The sequence below is a fragment of the Amyelois transitella genome, chromosome 24 (assembly GCF_032362555.1).
Source record: "Amyelois transitella isolate CPQ chromosome 24, ilAmyTran1.1, whole genome shotgun sequence".
NCBI classification, from domain to species: Eukaryota; Metazoa; Arthropoda; class Insecta; order Lepidoptera; family Pyralidae; genus Amyelois; species Amyelois transitella.
The window spans coordinates 2,552,975-2,575,780 of record NC_083527.1 but is presented as its reverse complement, the minus strand read 5'-3'; the positions used below and the strand labels follow the sequence as shown (position 1 = coordinate 2,575,780).

Here is a 22,806-nt window from a genome sequence, read left to right as displayed (position 1 = left end):
GCGCGTTGAAATCCCCCAGCATGATTACCGATTCCGTATTATGACTTTCAATTATGGCCGAAATTTCACTTAAACAGTTTGTAAATTCCACTAGGTTATCACTGAGATCTGTAGGCATATACACTGAAAAGACTAGCACACATCTATCACCTAGCTCTATTTTTATCGCGGCTAATCGTACACTGCTACATTGCACAACCGTAACATTAGGAAACGTTGACTTCCTCCATAGTATGGCCACGCCTCCATACGGCCTACCTCGCAGCACTCCCGCCGAAGTATCCACCGCAGACGTACCAGTAAAGGCGAAATCGTCACTAATAGTTCCCAAAAACGCCAGGTCATGCGGCAGCAGCCAGGTCTCCTGCAGAGCCACAAGGTCAACCGCCGCACACAATCTCCTCACGCAGTCAACAGACCTTACAATATTTTTGCAGTTAAAACTTATAAGTTTCTTGTTACTATTCATATTTATTGCGAGTGTCTACTACCACGTTTCCCAAAGTCGATAAAACGACGATAGGCTACCCCATCTGGCCAAAAGTCACAATTTAAAAATGTTTCCAGTTTAAGCTTTGGCACAAAAATTTTATATGAGTCATAGTCTTTCTCCATTCTCATACTTATCTTTTCGACTTTCACCTCAAGATTGGTTTTTTTCTTTATGTAATTGAAAACATCCATTTCGGACAGATTTTTAACGACGTTATTAATAAAAATCGGAATTTTTGTTTCTGCAGCCTTAAAATTGGAGTCAGGGTCCAATGCTGCACTTCCTCTCTGTCCCTTAAATCTGTTACGCAATCTTCTTTTTTGCACTAATATCCAGTCCTCGCCATGTTGTTGAGGTTTCCAAGTCCCGTCACGAGCAACATCAGCCATCGATTTTGGTTTCGATTTCGTAATATCTCTTGTTTTCAGTACAGAAAGTTTTTCATTTGAGTGCCCAACGACATCGGCGACGCAAGTGAGATCGTCTTGCGACAATGGTAGGGGCCCGGCTATCGTTGCACAATGCACTGGAAGCGGGCGATTATGACTCATCGCTAACGGTACTGTCTCGCTTTGTTCATTAGTATTTTGCAAACTCGCACTACTACCCTCCATTACCCGCGTTGTTGATTGAATATTTCTATAAGCTGGTTTTGAAGACGACGCTTGAGGTAACAACCAGGTCTCCTGTTCACCATGGGACGTGTTGTCCTCAACATGTATGGGTGGCAATCCTATCGGTCCACTAGCACACTCGAAATTGTCCAACATATTGTTTGCACCTCGCTTTGTATTTATGTTTTGTTGATAATTATTGACCAAAGACATATTTTTGAGAGTTTCGATGTCATTTTTTACTGAAATTTATTTTAAACATGTAAAGTTTAACATTGTTTATTGATATATCTCATATAATTTTGCAGATTGTTTCGTCTCACTAGTAATTTGTCAAACTGCATATTTTTCCTTGGAGTGAGGAGAAGGTAGCCTGCAACAGGCTTTTGCCTAGCTTAGGCACTTTGTTTAATGCAATAATATTACTTGCAACCTTATTAAACCTGTTGTTATTGTGTGCTTATTTTACATAGATAGAACTGAAAATATTATTGACAGCTTTAAATGCGGCCATAAATTACCTATGTGGGTAGGTGGTAGGAAATGAGTATAGTTCGGCTATTTTATTCTTTGAATTATCATTTAATACTGTTACTTTCTGCGCCTTATTTTGGGCCTCCTGTGCATCGGATTTCGATAGAAAGTTCACTTTAATCTTACTTATACTATATAAGTATGCAAAATTCTGTAAAGATGTCTGGATGTGAAAATGAAAACTTGAAAATCTGAACGGATTTTTATGAAATTTGATACACGGGTTGAATAACACACATTTTATCTCGAAATCGTGCCGTATGGTTCCCAGCACTTTAGAATAGGACCGCTCCATTTCTTTCCTACAGATGTCGCTAAAACGACTAAGTGACTTAGGCAATGAGCTAGCAATCTGTCACTATTCGAATGTTAATTCCATAATTTGCTCAACATAAGAAGAAGTATGCTTCTTGCTAAAAGTTGACGTTTAGCTGTATGCAGCTAAACGTCAACTTTTAGCCTTTGCGAGACTGTTCTGTCTACCCCGTAAGGCGAGATTATATTTTTGTATGTTCGTTTCGTGTCTGATTATCCGAGACGTAGATTTGCCACAGATGTATCAAATAAACAAAGAAATAACGTGATGAATGGTGACTAATGATTAGGGGTGACTGACATCAATTTGAGTAAATATTATTTATTCTTCTCTCTTCTTTGTATCTTTTTGTTTGTTGTCTCTATCTTTGTTCTCAACAATGTACTCACATTCTGGATTATTCACATTATTTATATATTATACGACAAGGAACTAAAGAAAATCTTTGTAAAAAGGCACTATAAATTTTAAATTTGATAAAATTAATGTGTGTTTATGCACAACACAAGCATGGCCGCCGGTGTCGCAAGGTATATAACTTGTTATGTCATGTCTCTGTCGGCCTTATATATGTATATAATCTTATAATTCTAATCTCTATAAATTTTAACTTCTAAAAATTTTATTTTTCCATATAAGATGGGTGATGGTCAGCGTGTTTACTACTACACTACATTTTTTACTGAAAAAAAAATATATTTTTTTTTGTTGGTTTGGTTGTGGTTTTGGAAACGATTAAAAAAACATCGGACTGTACTATTATAATTGACAAAAGGTTACAACAACAATAAGTCAATTGAATTCCCGCAAACCTCTCCGTTCCCGCAGAAATTCCCTACAAACTTGAGGTTGCGAGCCTCAAGCAATATTGCAGGGTTCGAATTACTCAATATGCAAATCCGGATTCCGGATCCCGGATCCGAGAACTGGGAGCTAAAATATGCTCGCATGTACTTAAGGAATTAGAACACTCCTAGTTTAAAATTTAGGCATGGTACTACTTTATCTAAAACTAAGAAGTTACTTCTCTGGTACATATATGTTGACATCATCATATTTTGAAAACAAATCTATTTCTATATATATAATCACGTGTACCTTTAATGGGATAGACAGAGCCAACAGTCTTGACCCTCTGTGACATATAATATTGGTAATAGCGACTCGCCACCGCTTCCTCGTAGTAAATTTGAGATATAAAACACGCAGATAATGTATACCCTTTTAAACAGTAAAGAATTTTCGCGATTGATTCTGTCTTTCTCTTCTTCCTCCTGGCTTGAGTCCCATTTGCATCCTCACCACTCTGGAGAGAAGCCCGGGGTATGCCTTCGACCATGGATCCTTCATTAGGGGAGTCAGGTTTTTCAACGAAGCGACTCACGCAACCTTTGCAGGTAAACCTAACCAGTGTTGGATCGATCATGGTTACACCTATTTGCCTGAATGTGCAGGTTTCCTCAGGATGTTTTCCCTTACCCTAAAAATTCAATACAGACATATCATACGAACTATACTTACTAAATTGTACTGCTTACAATTTGGAGAGGATCAATAATAAACGGCACTAAATCGGCTCGGACACAGATTGACGTAGTATGACTTTAATGTGTGTGTTTAATCGTCAGCGGTCGTCTCTATGTTTGTAGTTTCACATTGTATAGACTTTGATTTTGTAAACAAAGCTAATGGCTTGTCTTATAATCGTGAACTGTTTGTGTGATTTTTAGGGAACCGTAGCTAGTAGAGGAAACACTATCGCTGTTTCGCTTTTTCTTATGACGTGAAACGGGACAGTGATAGTTTTGAGCGCGATAAAAACGGTGTCGCCCGTGCTATTCTGTGGGGGCTGGTTATGTTTTCTCTAGGGAAGGCCCAGGGTTCGCCAGTGATCACGATCTGAGTGTGCAAGGTCATGTAATTATACGGAGGGTCCCCGTAATTTGTCGAAATGAACTGTGGTAAAACTCGACTGTAGAGTCGATTCGAGATTATAATTAAAAGATAATTTATTCCGAATACCTTACAAGGAAAAGGTCAGGTCAAAAGTATCCAAAACCAATGAGATTGGATAAAGAGATTGATAAATGTGGATGAAACGATACAAGTATGCAGGGACCGTGGCAAATGGTAAAATTAGTCTCTACCTACCCCTCTGGAAAAGAGGCGTGACTTCATGTATGAACTATCAACATTCCCGGCTTCTATAAAAGTTGCACATCCAGTTTAATCACGACCTGAATGTGCAGATTTTCTCACAATATTCCCTTACCGCAGCATGTTACCTATACAATACCACAGACGTGTACAAGATGCCGTATTGTACAACATAATATGTAAAGATGAACATACAAATGTCGATCACGTAACGTCTGTATGTACGTACAACGATGACATGCCTACTATGACAATTATATTTTAGCCGCGGGGGAAAATAATCCAATCCCAACTAATAATATAAATGGGAAACTGAGTTTGTTTGTTTGTTGTCTCCTCAAGCGTTATCTACTGGACCAAACTTTTTAAAATTTTGCGTGTTAATAATTAACAGTCTGGAGAAGAGTACTTTTTAACCTGGTAAAAACTATAGTTTCCGTGGGACTTGCGAAAATCCTGTATTGTTTTGTAGCTGGCGCTACACGATATAATGTGAATGGCGTTTGTATACACGTCTATGTTTACATCGCGCTTTCCGTCAGCCAAGCGCTGAGTTTATTTTCCTATAATCTTTAGAATCTCTATTATTTATTTATATTGTATGATTTCCGAAGAAATAAATTTTTATTTAGGCACGTACTAAATTTTTACACGTTCTTCCATACTGTGCAATAAATATTATAAAGATAAATGATATGAAAATATAGTTCTGATATACTTATCGTTATCGTTCCAGCCAATATAAATTTCACACAGTGCTTAAGCCCCATATAAATAGTCTTCGCCTCTAGAACAGCTATAAATACTAAATTATATTCATCTGGTCATGCAAACGCAGTTTCGCAAAATGTCAAGCGCTAATTTAAACTTCTGGATGCGTGAGGAATATATAATCTATTTAACACCCAACGTAAAAAGGAGGTATTAAAATTAGGCCATATTTAACTTGAGATCATCCAGCTAATAAGCGGAGACTTCAAATTTTGTGACTTTTGAGTCTGTCTAATCCGTAAGGGATTAAGAAGTAATATGTATATTGAATACGGTTTATTGCTATCTAAGGTTTATTATTTCAAATACATGGTTTTCTTTGTAAAAATTCGAAATATAAATTTGTGCTTCATAATGAGAACTTTTCAAATGTTTATATTTTTAACTGACGACCAAAAAGAGAAGTGTTAGTTTTTAATTAAATTTTAATCGTAGTTTCTTTCGCAATATTAGTTATCTGCGAATCTCCTTTTTCCTTTTTCCTCGAGCCGCTAGTCCCGAATACATCCTTATCTCTCGGAAGGGGAGCCCGTTTAAGCTATGTTGAATGAACCTTTTAAGATCTAATACTACAATAAACGCGTGCGAAGTCGCGAGCAAAATCTAATTTACAACATTACAGTAGAGACAACTATGATAGAGACAGTTATAATTGAAACATCAACTTTTATCATTAAAACAACGTGCCCACCCAAATTACTTTGTTCAAAGCCTTCATCTCTATTCAACTAATTATAAATTTAATTACTCTACAGCGCTGCGTTGAAATTTCAATTAAACCAACTAAAAACGTAGATGCAAAGTAAGGGTTGCCAAGCGTCCGGATAAAACAGGACATAGGCCTTTTAATCACCTACTTCTCCATATTGGCATTGGTCCTGGTAACATCTTCACCTAGAGAGGAGCCCGGGTTTCGCCTTTATGACCATCCTGGAAGGGGTAAGTCATGTTTTTACAAGAAACGGCTCCCAGCTAACCTACACAATCTTTGCAGGAGATCTTACCCCATATTGGAACATGGTTACATATCCAGTTATCTGAAAGTCACCAAAGCATATTTACTGTGTGTGGTGAGCGGGGAAATTCGCGCAGACTTAATCATGTTGCCATCTCGTAAAATCGTACTAAAAATGATATGTATTTGAGTGCTACTGTCTCTCGTGCCCGTGTCTGCCCGATAAATACTCAACAAAAGTATGTTAAGAAAATCTTGCATGTCTTTCCGGCCATTAGGATGGCGATCTGACAACCCTAATGCCGAGTGCAGACGGCAATTATTACAATGAAATCTTGGCAGAAACGCTTCCTTTCTAGTTAGTTTGATAGTTAGTGGATGTTTGTGTCGGGGCAATTTAAATTGTTAGTTTTCTAAAGAAGTTGGAAAACTTCAGCGTTGCCAACACGGGCTGCTTTTGATTTCTTTTTCTTTTTTTAAAGTCGAGAAATTTCTAGAATGTGAGTATGATTTGCACTGTTTCTTTCAGTTACATAACTTACCCCACGACTCTGCCTTCGTGAAAAGATCTTAATATCTTTCTAATTATATATGTACAAAATTTCGTGAAACACGTACTAACAAAGACACTCTCATATATATAATTAGTATTGGGTTTGTCCCTCTGTCTCTTTCATATTTTACCAATTAGGAAGAGAAGAATGGAAGTAGAAGCAATATCTCTTTCTTAATCGTATTGGCCTAAATTTGAAAAATATCACTTTGTAGTTATGCCATTTCTGTTTCATTACTTTTCCCGGTTATATCTCTATCACTGCACCCCGTAATTTGAACTCGAAATAGAAATAATAAGCGGCTGCACTCGATTCCGTTTTAATTCCACAGTTCCACGATGCAGAAAATTGAACATAATTAGTTTATCGGTCAAGTTAATAACTGCATTGCTCCACTCTGAGCTGATTTAAAAAGTTTTCGTGAATTTTTATTAGTGAATAATATATATTTTAATTATTGTTATAGGTATATAGGTAAATAATTCCGGAAGACCGAAAAAAAGATGCAATCACTCTTTTTTAGGGATACGCACCTCAAAATCATCTCTTCATGCCAAATTGTAACACGGGCGAGATGGGAGAGAATACTGGAAAATCTGAACAAAAACTTCAAAAAATGATAAAATTACCTCATCATCAAACGCGTCTGGGTCCGCCATTTTATATTAGCACCAAGCACTGTCACTAATCACTCGCGCATAGCACTTGTCAACAGCCGTCACTCGCGCATTTCTGGATCACTGCAACAAAAAAACTTGTATTTAATATGCAAAATAAGTAGCTTACAAAGTTTATACAGACACTTCAAAATATATAATCCTTACTTTTCAATATACTATATCATAATGACATTGGTCCTCAACAGAGCACGAGGTTCGCGTATCTATGATTATGAGCCTGTATTAGCTAAGTAAGGTCTCTGAGCGCTCTTTGCGTCACGCTTTTTCATAGACCACCGACCCCCTTTGGGTTAAATATACCTAATTCATTTAAAAGGAAAGCTTGCTAGCCTTATTATAATATAAAAACAAAAGCACCGTACAAGTACCCCGTTTACGGAGGCCGTAAAAATAAAGTTCTTAAATGAAAGGCTAAAAATAAGGGATATCGCCCCGAGGGATTTAATTAAAAGAATTAAAAGGAGACCTCAGAACTCGGAGGAAGTAATCTTGTAGATAATATGAATTTTATGAAAACCTTCTAAATTATTATAGGCTTTATACCCAGATAGGCTAACAACCTCGGGATTCTTCCTTTAGGCGACGGGCTAGCAACCTGTCACTATTTTCATCTCAATTCCATTAAAAGCGATACATGAACGTGGTCTTTTAGTTTTTTAAGAATTTGCTCTGTCTGTCTGTAAGGGATAAAGTCGTGATTATATGTATGTATGTACGATCGCGTTCATATCTGCAGTCATAGTTTTAAAATTCTTACGGGTTAAAATAGCGTGCACTGTAGTTCCACTAGATACACACACACACACATGCATCTTTAAAAAGAATAAATATTCCATCAAATGAATACGGTCTTTAATACCAATGATTACTAAGTAAAACAGTTTATTATTCTATGACATATAACATAACAAAACAGAAAGAGAGGGTAATTAACGATGGCCGAACTGGGCCCGATAATTGTCGATCGAGATATCGTCGTCTCTCATTATTTGCATAAGATTTGCCTATAGAGGGAAGCCTGCGACTGCCAGACTTATATCATTTCAATAAGGTTGAAAGTTTGTCTGCACTCGACTCTAACATAGGTAGTGGTTCCTATAAAAGTTATTGGGTAGAAATTTTATTACTTCGTGTGAGCAAGTGAGATCTAAGATGTATTAGATAATCTCGCTTGCTCACACTCGCTTGTTCTAGTTACTAGCGTTACTTGGATTCCGAAGTTAATCAAGGACTTTTTGCCTACTTAAAAAAAATTTTTTTTGGTGTTACTAAAAATTTTTAATGTTTCAAGGTGCCATTTGATTTAAGTAACTGACTGACTAACTAACTAACTGATATCTAAGAATTACAATACCCGTGTCTTCAAACACGGAAATCAGCAAGAAATATTAAACAAGAGGGAGCAAAATAAAACATTCAATAATTAAAATTAGTAACTTTTATTGAAACAGTTTGCCTAGGTATAGTTTTGTTTACATATTGATGATTATATAAAGCTATACATACAGCATATTACACTAATTGTATCATCCACTTATCTCCTGTTGTTAAGGTTACAGCTTAATTATTCGTTTTCATAAAAAAAAGATATTGAAGCTGTCCTTAAAATACTATCTAAGTAATTAGTATTTTTAATATAAACTGGCAGATGCTTTCACGCACTATTTGGACTCGATGCACAGGGCAGTTGTCTTGCACAAATGATATTGTTGGCATATCATCAATCGGATAAATACACCGCACAGTTGGTAACATGGTTTCTTCCAGCACTTGCACATAATGAGCAGCTGTAGCGCGTCCTGCTATCCACACCTGTTCCCCAGGTCCAGCAGCACTCATCCAGCCCCACATATTTACAGATATGCGTCCAGACTCCATATTTGGCACAATATTTTTTTCTTCATACCTAGTTGCATTTCTTCGCCATAAATGAAGCCTACCGTGTTGCGATGACGTAAACGAACTTTTCGTTCGTAAATATCGCTTTTTTCCAGTCAAAATCCAAATACCGCCGAGCAAATTCTATACGTTTTTGGTTATTTATTTCGGATAAATACGGCTTTCTTGCTGGCCGTTAGTGGTGTAGTCCCTCACGGTGCAAACTTGACGAATAGTAACCACTGATGTGTCGAACTGTTCCGCAAATTTTCAGGTCGGTATGAAGCCATTATTTTCGTACTGTTCCACCATGGATCTCCGCTGTGTGGCGTGTCGCTGTGTTGATAAGCGGACGACGGCCGCTGCGCGGCCCATTCTTACACTACCCTCATTGATGGCGCGTTACCCAACGCTTCACCGCTTTTTGTTTATTGTGTTATTTGTGTGAATGTGTGAGTGATAGCGGTGAGTGCAAGCTATAAAGTTTTGCGAACTATGACTGCAATTATGAACGCGACCGTACATCCAGATTATAAAATCCTCATTCTTCAGATAGAGAGTGGTGAATATCGATAAAGCGAAAGAAGTATGCTCGGGGATCGTGGCAAGTGGAAAGATGTAGTCTCTGCCTACCTCTCCGAGAAAGAGGCATGGTATTATATGTATCTTTATCCTCCTGGCGTTTATCGATTCGTTGGCCCCCTTGAAACTGCTTTTTTCCTTAGTTGGTTTCCATAATTTTTATATACGTTTTAGTCCTATAACATACCTCTAGCATATTTTCCTGACAAATCAATTTGGTTCATTTGAAAATCAATCACATAACATATTCTTTCTCCAGATATTAAAAAGCATATATGCCGTAATATGCGGTAACATATGTACATAAAAAATAGAATTGAGAACCTCCTCCTTTTTTTAAAGTCGGTTTAAAATAATTTCCCAACATAAAGTATTACTTGGAAACTGCTCGGGAAATATGTAATTCGTGTAAAAAAATCCCCAACCATTAATCATAAAAAAAGATGAATCACTAGGCCGGAATGAACTATCGATTTAATACCATGACCTGGCTAACTAATTCTATTAAAAACGGGCCGATAAGACGATTATGAAATATTTTGTAATGGAACTAGCGTGTGCGTGCAGTATATATGATTTTGAATAATACCTACTCGTATAAGACTATGGAAGTTGTCAGTACCTACTGATGAATGTTACGTAGCAAATTATAGTTTTGATGACACTATAACGTTTCATATTACACCTTAATTTTGAGATTATTTTGATAGCTTTAAAACTGTGCCAAAAACTGCGTGTGGTATAAGATGACGAATCATCATTAATTATAATCTTTTCTGCAGTTTCAAGTCCAATATGCGTTTTCTAATTACACCGACTCTCTTGAAATTATTAAGTATCTGACAATTTAATCACAAATTACCTTTAAAGTTCAAGAATTACAAGTGTATTAAAAGTTTCAAGATTTTGGAGACTTTCTTTACGCTCACAAAAGGTTAAAAAGATGCTAAAATTTGAATTAGGCTATTTGACAATTTAACCAAAATGTGCCAAAAAAAGGATAAAAGTAAGTCGTGACTGGATTTGTAAATTGTATAAGATCCTACTGTCGAACTGGTGGAATATACATATACATAGATATATATATAGTCACAGTCACAGAGTAATCAGTCTCGAAAAGACTGAAATGCCACGTTCAGCTGTATGACTTCATGATGGAATTGAGATTAAAATAATAGTGACAGGATACTAGCCAAGAGGAATCCTAAGTTTTATAAGCCTATCCCTTAGGCGCCTTTTACGAGATCCATGGGAAAGATATGGAATGGTCCGATTCTATAATGCCGAAACCACACGGCGCACACATATCACGTTTTTGTCCCTCACGGAGTAGATGGAGCCTAGGAAGAAGTCTCAAGGGCCACGTTTATCTGGCAGGTCAAAACTTACTAGGCTGAGCAGGCTGCCAGGAATATACAAGAGTTACATTATACTGCCATCAATATTACTAAAGGACTGTCGCTCTTGTCTCCCAGGAATATTTTATTCATATACCAGGAGCGCAGAGACGATGTAGATCGAATCAAATCGGTGGAATGGAATTTGTGATACGTGGAATTTGGAATTGATGCAGGAAAATGTTATTTTAAAATTCAAATTGTGAACGTCGTTTCATTCTAATAAAATCATAATAATGTGGAATATTTTGTCTCTTTCAATTTAATAATTTCTACGGAAAATGTGAAGTATCCGTATTTTGGTACTTTTAGGTAGTATTGTAAGTAATTATCTTGTATCTTTAAAGCGATGGGCTATCATTAAGCTATACACCTGCACGTGATCTTTCAGTCTTTTCAAGACTGTTGCCTCTCTCTACCCCGTAAGGGAAAAAGACGGAATTATAAGTACCTACCTATGTAAAGACTAGTAGACAAATGAAAATCTATTATTAGTCAGTAGATTTTTTAGCTGTCGTTGTTAATGAGTAAACAACTTTAACAGTTAAAAATGAACCAACAGTGTTAACTTTAAAGTTACAATTTGTTGGGTGCACGCTTACCTTAGCTGCCTGCTAGATTCTAGTAAACTACGATCATTAAATTAAACTGCTCAACTCTAACGAAGCATCGATTCTCTGCATTTTTAAACTTAACCCGGTGCATGAGAATGGATTTTAAATGAAACTAGCTAGTGTTTGGAACATCGCTCCCGTGGGAAATTGCAGAAAAAATAAGCCATGTGTGACCTCGTCTTATTAACCATTAAATGATCAGTCAAGGCGTTCCTTTAAAAAGTAACATATGGACATTTGTATTAAATACTAATATAATATAAGAATGGAAGTAAGTACCTACATAGAACTGGTCAATTTAAAATAAGTACACACCATTTCAAGTCTTTATTTTCACATTAAGACTGAGACAAAGCTAAAAATTGTTAGCTCTAAGAAAATCGCCAGCCCCTAATACACTTAAAGAAACTTGTTGTAACTTATACTCACAAATTTACAGTATGGAACCAACCCTCCATTATAACTTGGTTTATTCAGGTATAACTAATTCAAAGTCAGATTCCACCCGGATGGCTGCTCAATCATGCAGCATCTGAACTGGCCAAATATAATATTGTTTGGTTGGATTTAGAGAGCGCCGGTAGTCGAAGGGTTAAAGTGACAGTCTAAATTGGGCAAGAAATGCTTGTGGAACTGGTTCAAATCCTACTACGACCACATGGCTGAGGAACATAACTCACAAAAGCAAGAAAGGTGTAGATATAACCGGGACTACCGCCAGAAAGAAGAAGAGATAATATTGTTTAGTTCTACAAAATTAAAACTTCAAATACCTAATTAAAACTTAAAAACTAAAAACACACATTTCCTTCTAACGTTAGCCCCTATAAGGCACTACCAGGAGTTCAGACTCTTAATATTTTATGTTATCCTGATAGCTACTAATCACCATCAACCTCCTGCCATCAATCCCGGTAAGATCCTAACCATTCTGGAGAGGAGCCGGGGTGCTCCTTTGATTATGATCTGTCTAAAAGGGGCTTTAATGGCGGACAAAATCGCAAGCAGCACCTAGTTTATATAAAGAGTATGAATGTGAAAATTTGTAGGCAAACACAGATAATGTCCCAGATTCAACTTGTTGCAAACTTGCGGCTTGTCAAATGCGCGCTGAACTCCTAAACTTGTAATTTTCCAAGCACCAAGTTCGTAAGCCACTTAGCTTAATGGGCAAACACGTTGATTACAGGATACACTGTAATGCCTTGACTACATATGGGAAGTATAGGGAGCAGATTTAGAGCGTTGTGGGTCAGGCCGTTAATATTCTTAATCGGGTAATGCGCAAGGAGTCACAGAATATAGACCATTTATATTTTTTAGGTGTGAAATTATTCGTAACAATCTTGATACGTCTTTGTGTTGAACTTGAGGTGAAAATACATTTCTTGTATGTATGTATATTGGTAACGCGATAACTTGAACTGCTGGTCTGATTTTCAAGAAATTTTATAGATATAATAATATGTACCGCAACAGCATTAATTAAACACTTTAAAACAATGGGCCGTACAAATTACAGGGCAGTATTTTACATTGTGGGTAAAAAAATTGAATTTCCACGCCGTGGAGATGGTAATTGCGTTATTTGTAACTCACAATGGATTTTTTCAGCCTTAATACGATGAAAACCGAATTATTAATTAGGCCTGAATGCGGCCCTGTTGTTTCATATTGTTGAATTAAAAGAGACTTTAAGTATAATGTGTTTAAGGTTGGTGATTGGTTGAAGACTATTTTTGCGGTCCATTTCATCCTCACATAAAATCAGACAGGTGACTAAATGGCGAACGAGAAATATACAAGATTTTATGATTTTTATGATTATTTTAATATATTGGGTACGTTCTGGCACACCAGAATTTGAGCTAACCTTATGATTCGATTCGTGGGTCGTAGAAGCTTTGGAATACAATAAGAAATCCGATGTTACCCAAACTGAAACCTGCTAAGTTTGGGATGCGAGATAACGTTACATTTAAAGCCATTTGAAAAACGATCCCACGATCTTCAAAGTTATATTAAAACCATTGTTATCGTATAAATCTCTGATCATTTCAACCAAGTTCAAACTACTTCATTTAGAAGATCCTAATTCAACGTCATTACATAGTACTGAATAAAAGATCTGTAAATGTCACTACTGCCTACACAGAGTTCATTTTAAACGTAGAGAGCGCATAGTCTCGATTGCGAATATATATGTATATATTTATTATTGCCGTGTGGTTCCCGGCACCAATACAAAAAAGAATAGGACCACTCCATCTCTTTCCCATGGATGTCGTAAAAGGCGACTAAGGGATAGGCTTACAAACTTGGGATTCTTTTTGAGACGATGGGTTAGCAACCTGTCACTATTTGAATCTCAATTCTATCATTAAACCAAATAGCTGAACGGGGCCATTCAGTCTTTTCAAGAATGTTGGCTCTGTTTACCCCGCAAGGGATATAGACTTGACAATATGTATGCATGTATGTATTTTTTATTATTGACGTGTTTTTTATTTAGATAAAGCCCAGAAGAGACCAAAATTGCTAGTCGTACACCAAGAACGTTGACCTCGCGATTATTTCCAGCGCCACTAGTAACAAACTTCTGTACTACAGTCATATATTTAAACATTATCATTAATATCTTGCAAACTTTCGAATCTATTTTAACGCCTAACCAACTTGAAAATTTGGAATACCTTATATCTACCAAATTTCATCAAAATCAGAAAAGCGGTTCGGTATTTTTAACATACATACAAAAAATATATTTTTGCCCTGTTTCATTTGATTTTAATTGCAAAAATTAATTTATTGACTATTCGTAATGCAATACAACCGCCATCTTGTCTCGCTCATTCCTTTGTAGCCCCATATCAAAAATTTCCTTTTCTTGAATTTTCAAGTCAAAAGCGATTCCAATTGTCGGAATGTTTGATCTTTAACTGATTTAGCCTGACTTATTAATGAAAGTTTATCTTGATTCAACTTCATACAAATTTTGTGTTATGATGATGCCAATTTCCTTGAAATTGCAAATGTTTATGTTTAGTTCAAAGAAAGGTTTATACTCTTCTTCAAAAAATGATGATCAAAGATTGGGATACCATGTTTCTTTTTTTATAGAAAATGGACAGTTGACCTTTCACAATGCGCGTTCTCCTTAAGACAAAAGTCTCTCCTCTATACCTGCTAGGGACAATGCAGTGAGTCTAAACATGAATTATTTATATTTTCTGTCCCATTTTCGCAATAGCAGACGGCATAAGGACCTCTCATTCACAGGTTGTATAAACAGACGCGATCTCAGAGATGAAACGCTTCAGTTAAGACTTAAGTCATTTATGAAGAGAAATATGAATGACATTGGATTTAAGAATAGATTTGAAATATCCAAGTTAATAAAGCTTTTTATCTAAGTTAACTTTTTTATAATGATAATTTTGGTACAAAGTTTGGATGAACTACCATTTTAAAACCAGCTTCATTTTATATAAATTCTTTTAATAATCAAAGCAGTGACCGAAAATCTGATGTCCCTAAAATTTATACATACATGTGAGATGTCTTTCTTCAAGCCAAGTCACGAAAAGGTCAAAGGCCACGGTCAGCTGGATGGCTTCGTGATGCAATTGAGATTCAGATAGTAACAGGATGCTAGCCAATCGCCTAAACGAAAATTATGAACCAAAACAAAATGCAATATAAAATTTCATTTTACTTTTGGTGGACCCTGGGCTCCTCTCCAAGAACGATTTAACCAAAATAAAAAGCCAGGCGAAAAAATTCTTTTATAATATACATACAGACAATTGGCGTAATTGTTGTGCGCTTTACCGGAGAGGTAGGCAGAGACTACATCTTCCCATCCCACTTAGCAAACAACAACGATATGTGTATTCAATAAACAATTTAAAAAATTATTCATAAGCCCTGTACTGTAAGTATTCCATGAAAAAAATAATAATCATTCATGAACCTCTAAATATTTATACAAATTGTGAGAAAATGAACAGTTTTTCCGAGAATTTTCCGTGAAACCGTTACCTTTACGTGCCGGGGTTACCTACATTTTTGAGGAGGCCCGAACTTAGTTTATTTTGTATCGGATAATTCAACTAGTATATTATTAGTCTTTTTACTTTATGAGCAATGTTCTTCCTGGTGTTAATGTCAGTTAAATCCTCAACTCTCCGGAGAGGAGTCCGGAGTGCGCCTTTTGATCATGGTCCTGGAGTAAGTCAGGTTTTTACACAAAGCATCTGACCATCTGACCTCCGCAATCCTAACTATATAAGATTATGGTATCTTTACGCCTTTTACGGAATCCATGGGAGAGAGATTAAGTGGTTCTACGAGTATTCTAGGTTCCGGGAACCACAAGATTAATATGTGCATTAGATGAAGGTGCCTCGCTCTCTTAGTCGCCTTTTACAACATCAAGGGAGCAATAAAGTGGTCCTTTCTTAAGGAACCACACATCGTTCGCCAACGTTATATTTGCCAAATATAATAATAATACTTTCCCAACGATAGTCGAAGTGGCCAAAACAAAATTATAAGGCCTGTTATCGTCGATAAATAACTCGTACAACTTCGGAAGGGCACATAAATTGTATCGATAAAAGTATGATATGTTACAAATCGGTTTGTGTGAATACAACTTAATGTTTTGATCAAGCAAGTATTTTAATAATAAATTCATCCCTTTTATTTATTAATTGTTATTTATTTAAAACTTCATTAAGCTTTAAAAGTCAATAGGTGGACAAAATGCTAAATTACTAATAGCATTCGCAACCTTTAGCAAATAGCAAACCTATAAAAAATTCGGTGACAATTTAAAGTGTTTAATCTCAATTCTATCTCTAAGCCGTACAGCTGAACGTAGCCTTTCAGTCTTTGTGAGACTATTGGCTCTACCCTACCCTGTAAAAAGACGTGATTATATCTACGTATAGATACATATATAAGTACAGTCTCCATAACAAAACTATGCAAACTCCGCCTTTCGACGCCGCTGAATTATGGCTAAAGTTGGAGCATCCTGTATGTGGCTCAACTAGAAAACAAGCGTTATTGCTTCATACGTTATGTACAACATTTCTCATTATTTATTAACTGGGCAGAAAGAGGGTAATGGATTTCGGATGTGTATTAATTTCATATGATTGCTAGTACGAATATCACATATATAAAATCACGTCTTATACCTGGGAAAGCCCTGTGCGCGTATCTCCTTAATCGCCTTTTACGTCATCGGAGTATTCTTCTTCTAAAGGTTCGGGAACCACACGTTTCAGATTTGCTCGAAACCCCGCTAATGTCTCAAAGATATTTTAGGATAGTTTCGCAAAGACTGATATACCACGTTCAGCGGTATGGCTTAATGACAGAATTGAGATTAACAGATTGCTAATCCATCGCCTAAAAGAAGAATATTCGTAGGCGTCATCGCAGCGTCATCGTAGCTTTATCGTAGCCACCTCGTAGCACAGGGGCTACCGTAGCACACTTGCGGCCGCTACACTTGCATGTTTACTACCCTACTAAAATTATAAATGCGACAGTGTCTCTGTCTGTCTGTTACGCCTAAAGCCCGGAACCGATTTTGATGAAATTTGGTTGACCAGAAACAGAAATAGAGTTGACCCTGAGGAAGAAGATAGGTTATTATTATTATGAAAAAATCCCCGCAAAGTGCAAAAGCTAGTTGAAAATATTTTTTACTCGGTTTAGGTAAGTTTAATCGTTATTTTTAATGCATTTGGCAAAAGCGGAAAAAACGGGCAATTTATAAACATTGTATACAAAAACTGTTTAAGTCGCAAAATTTTATGATATGGGAGTGTCCACATTTGTTATAATTTCGTTATAAGAATGAGTGTTTTTAAATTATCAGAAAATTTTCTTATAAAAGATAATAAAAAATATCTAGTATCTTTAACCTTTGCGACTCCATTGTAAGTATACAAAGGCCTATTAATAGATTTATTCAGGTGGAAAAAGGTCCAAGTCATCGAAAAAGATGGCGCATAATATAAACCAATAAGTAGTATCGCACCTAAAACACCGTCCGCCATTTTTTTCATAAATCTGATCGTAAATAAAATAAAACTACGAATGACTATCAAAGATTTATGGATAACTATAGCTCATTGTTATTCTGTGGAGATCCGAAGTCAACAAATAATATCGAATCTCTTTCGTTGATCTCAAAAGCTGGAATATCCATCACATTCATGTGGGCCTAGTACATAATACATACAATAAATATACAGTATTTACTAAGATAATCTGTGGTTTTTAATTAAATTTAGACAAATTTTAGCATTGTAAAGAAAGACTTCGTAAAATATCACCCTATGAAAGATATAGGTAACCGTATCCCATTGTTATTTTGCGAATAACTTTCTGATCTCTTTCGTTGATCCTAAGAACTGAAATATCCATCACATTTATGTGGCCCTAAACTTGCAGATTGAAAAATATCTTATCTGCTCCGTTTAAAATAATACAAAGAGTTTAAAGAGAAAACATTCTATTTCGAACTGCATTACGTGTTGCGAATATCCATCCAGTACATAATAAAGGTCTTCTGTGGAAGTAAAACAATTGCATAAATCGGAACAGAATCGGCTTATATTTTCACTCTCTTTCTATCTCTCTGGTTAACCCAAGTTAGAGAGAGATAGGTAGATGGAGTAAAGCAACTGCATAAATCGGAACCTGAACCGGCTTATATTAAATGCGGAAAATCCGTTCCGGCAAACCGGAGACCGGTTAATCCGCCCTCCATGAGAAAAGTAGCGAGCTTAGAAAATATTTATTTTCTTTGGATAAAAATATTTCTAGTAAGGACGCAACCGACATGGCGAGGATGACGACAAAAAATAATTTATTTCGGACGCTAAGATTGGAACATAAAGGAAGAACGTATCAATGAGTACCCGAAACCGACGATTCTACATGGCAAACTGAAAAACAATGCAGTTATCGTGATAAGTGAAAACATTTAGTCTCTCCTACCCCTATGAAAAAGGGGCGTGAATTTATGTATTTGCATGTCAAATACAGAACGGAAACGGGAGTAAAAGAAAATACATCATCATCATCCTCCTCTTAGCATTTGTCCCAAGTGACAGTGATCGTGGTCAGCCGAAGACCACGATCCAGAATACTTAATTTAATCTTTTGTCATTGTTCTATATCTGGAATTCAAATTGACACCTAATATTCCATCTGTTTGTCTTTTCCTCAAAGTTTTATGCTTTAAGCTTTAAGTCCAGCTGTTGTATCTTTATGTTTCAATATAGTTTTTAATCCAAAATATAAACTAACATTAATGTTTGTAACTTAGTTGGGCTATCTTCGAAAATCTAAACTGACCATGAAAATTATTTCACCGTTAAAATGTACAATGTGTTTACCACGGGCGAAATCGTGGCGGATCACTAGATAAACTCATACATATAATCACACCTTTTTCCTGAAGAGATAGGCAAAACCTCTTTCCATTTCACACCTCTTGTAACTTTTCCAAAAATAGCTTTCATTTCGCAAGAAAAATATCCATAGCCACTAAACGATTCCACGTTTTGTTATTGTTGTTTCTTTATTTCTCATAAGGAAGTTATTGTACAAATGCCCGCATTCCGCCGTGCGAGCGTCGTTTGTCATACGGTCGCTCATTTCGTATAAGATTATTGTGTTTTGACTCCCTGCCTAACTGTGTTTTGAGGTTATGTTGTTTTGTTTTGTTCTTGGCTTTATGCTCAATAAATATACGAGTATTTATTACCCACCGACTTCAAAAAAGGCGTAAATTATTTATGGTATAGATATTTTTCTTCCTCCTGGCTATAGCCCCGGTTACATCCACACCACTCTGGGGAGGAGCCCGGGATGTACTCTTGACCATGGATCCTGGATTGGGTGAGTCGGATAATTACACGAAGCGACACCCATTTGACCACCGCAACCTTTACAGGGGAACCTCAACCCAAATTGGACTCAAGCCAAGAAAAGAAGAATCACATCTTTAACCCTTACGGGGTAGGCAGAGCCAACAGCCTCACAAAAACTGAAAGGCCACGTTCAGCAAAGATACATGATGAAACATACATACAAGTCGAATGCAGAACTTTCTTTTTGAAGTCTTTGAATGAAGAGTAAACAACACACCTTTTCAATTTTAAAAACTAAAATGGCGGAACGGTAAATGTCGGGTCTGAAATACTAACAAAAGAAAACCCTGACACTAGGGGTACCTATCTACATGCATACAGTACTCGGAATTTTGCATTCAGTCGGGATTAGTACTTCAACGAAAAACTCTACATTTTAGGGCTCCGTAGTCAAATGGCGAAAACGCAGCCCTTATAGTATCAGACAATTTTTTGAGAACTCTCTAAGTTTTCCGAGTTATTACTCGTAAAGGCATGTGTACTATAAACCGTATTATCGCTACAATAATATAGTATGATTTAGAAAAAAAACTATGTTACTAAGCTTACTTTTTAATAAGTTTTTTTTTTTTAATTTGAATACCAGTCTTAAAGAGTTATTTTGGGGACTTCGTAAATAAAGCAGTTTTGATGTGACGGTATATTTCTTTTAAATTATCACTTCAAAACTATTAAAAAAGTTTATATTTCAGTCATGTTTCCACCTGCCACTATTCCTGCCTTATATCCCAGCACAGATTTTTTACCCAACCACGTCGAGACAAAAACTAAACAATACCTCCTTGTTTACATATTTCACGGTAAAAACTTAACACTTCTTTTGACAAAGTCGTGTAAAAAGTGGCCATTCATTATTCATAACTCTGAATGAGCATAGCAACTTAAATGGTAACATACCGCTTCCAGAGTTCTATTGATTTTCTTTCGTCCGATTTTGATGGATTACTCTCTGTTTGCGTAGGACCGTGAAAAAAAAAGTTACGATCTTATTTTACGTTTAAAAAAAGATAATCTAATACTCTCATATACATATAATTATGTGTGTGTCCAACAAATGTATTGTGATAGTGAATAAGGCTTTTAACTGTCTATCTACCACATTGACTTATACTATCTGAACGAGAAGAACACGTGAAGTCAATAAATCCTTATTAATAACTATAAGAATATGTTTCTCACGGCTAAATTTGAAAAGTGTTTTATTTCGATCATGTAAGGCGGGATATCCCGAAATTCCTTCGAGAAGGAGATATTTCATTTCACGTGGGCGAAGCTGTGGGCTGAATATTAACACTGAATGAATAATAAGGTGAGTAAAATCTCAATTCTGGACTACTCAGAAACAATTACTGTCTTCATTTTTCTTATCTTCCTACAGATATTATGATTAGCCTAGGGTTTACTATTTATTCCCCTCTCAGAACTAAATGAAATTTCATTACATTACATATTAATGAAAAATAATATTCTATGTTACTATTGCAATCCACTTCAAAGATTACTATCATGTTGTATAAAAAATATATTACTTACACGAAGTTCCTTTTACAGCACAAGGAAAATGCATTTCACATCCAAAGTCCAATTTTAATATAGAACTAAATTGACTTCAAAGCTCAATGAAAGCCCGACTACATTTCTCGTTCGTAGGAAGCGAAAACTATTTTCTGTTGTGCACCCGAGGAAAGTTAATTGCATCTTGCCTCTTCAAATTTATGGCAGCCTGGTAGCTGCGAGAAGGGGGTGGGTCGTTTTTCACACGCCGTGTTTCCCTACAGGAAGCAATTACGACCATATACGATGCTTTGAGCTGTGTTGGGCTTGCAGCTCTCTGGATCTACATAATTTGTGCTGCCCTAGTATTTCGCATAGTAGTAAGTATAACGTCTTTTTAGTTAGGGAGGTTGATAAAACTAGACGTTTCAGAAGTTTTAAAGATTGTGGTCAGTTTTTGTATGCTCAAATTTGCAATTCGCCATTAGTTGGAGCTTTTCAATGAAAACTTACAGCATATCTCTTAAATATCATGCTTTTAATCTAACACATAGTGATAGAGTTTTTGCATATGGTAAACTAGAGCATGTCCGCGGCTTTGCCGGCGTACATCGAAAAATCCCGTTTCAGTGAGAATTTCGGGAGTTACAAGAACAGCAGGAATGATTTATTGTAAATAGGTTAATAAAGTAAAACAAAATCGCCATTTAATCGGAATCCCTTAAATAATAGAGACAAGAAAATGGAACTCCAAAATAATTCTAACAGGCATTAAAAAACAAAAATAATTTTGCATTTTAATAAAGCGCCAACCTAAAGTGGTTTCCTAATTTTGTTAAAAACTTTTTGATCCGCCCGAACTTAAGAGTGTTATTTTTTTACTCAAATTTCGGAGTTTCTCGCTGAAGTGTGGCAACTTTTTAAAATATTAATTACTAAGCTTTTTCCCGCTAAAGTCGTACGCGTGGAATTAACTTAGTATACATATATCTAAAGTATATACTAAATGGGATAAAACATACGCGTGTTCTATATACAAATACAAATACAAAATTGAAAAGTGCCTCAAACCTCCGGAAGTTTTGGTGATGTGTGAAAAAAACATTATATTTATTCACACATTGCACCTTTCCTGGAGAGGTAGGCAGAGTATATGTATTTTGTAATTGGGTTTTCAATTGATTATTTTTCGTCATTGTATTCATCAGATCTTACTTTTCACAGCTTTTGAAAATAGAATACTTATAACTTTCTGAATTTAAATTAATACTCGCTATTGAATGTTTATTTAATTCCATTAAAATCATTTGAATAAACATTAATCAATATACATGCAATCTAAATGTAGATACTTTGACCTACTAATTTGGCACAGGTTCATGATGTGAAGAATTAGGTCTATTTTTGATTTCAAATATTATTAATTTCTATATTTAATAACAAAATTTCTCGAGTAGAAAATGTTTATTTTAATACAAAATTTATTTAATAGTAGGTACCTATGTTACGCTATTACCTTATTTCAAAAATGGTCAACTGTTTTCCGTTCATATTTCAGTTCAAATTAAAATTATTTAAAAAAAGAAAGACAAATAGGTTACATTCAACACAAAACATTTTTCAACTCGAGAAATACCATAAATAATGTAAGACTATCACCTGCCCAATGTTCAGCTAACAGCCTGTTTTAATATCCCTGGATACGATCCTGTGCACTCATCACAACCTAATTTAAAAATAGAACGAAATTTACACCGAAATTTCTAAAGTTTATTTACACGGTCGAAATTTTACTGTTAAAATTGG

The 22,806-nt window shown here is 35.8% G+C and overlaps 1 protein-coding gene across 1 annotated transcript in view; it reads right to left on the bottom strand.

Annotated features, from left to right (window-relative positions):
- Window positions 1-22,806, bottom strand: part of LOC106135818 (inactive dipeptidyl peptidase 10) — a 105,868-nt gene extending 83,062 nt beyond the window's left edge. The window contains exons 1-2 of the mRNA XM_060951164.1: window positions 22,660-22,806; window positions 7,024-7,134 (exon numbers count right to left, since the gene is read on the bottom strand). Of these exons, the coding sequence (XP_060807147.1) occupies window positions 7,024-7,053 (30 nt within the window). The 5' untranslated portion in view covers window positions 7,054-7,134; window positions 22,660-22,806. The remainder of the gene's footprint in view (window positions 1-7,023; window positions 7,135-22,659) is intronic.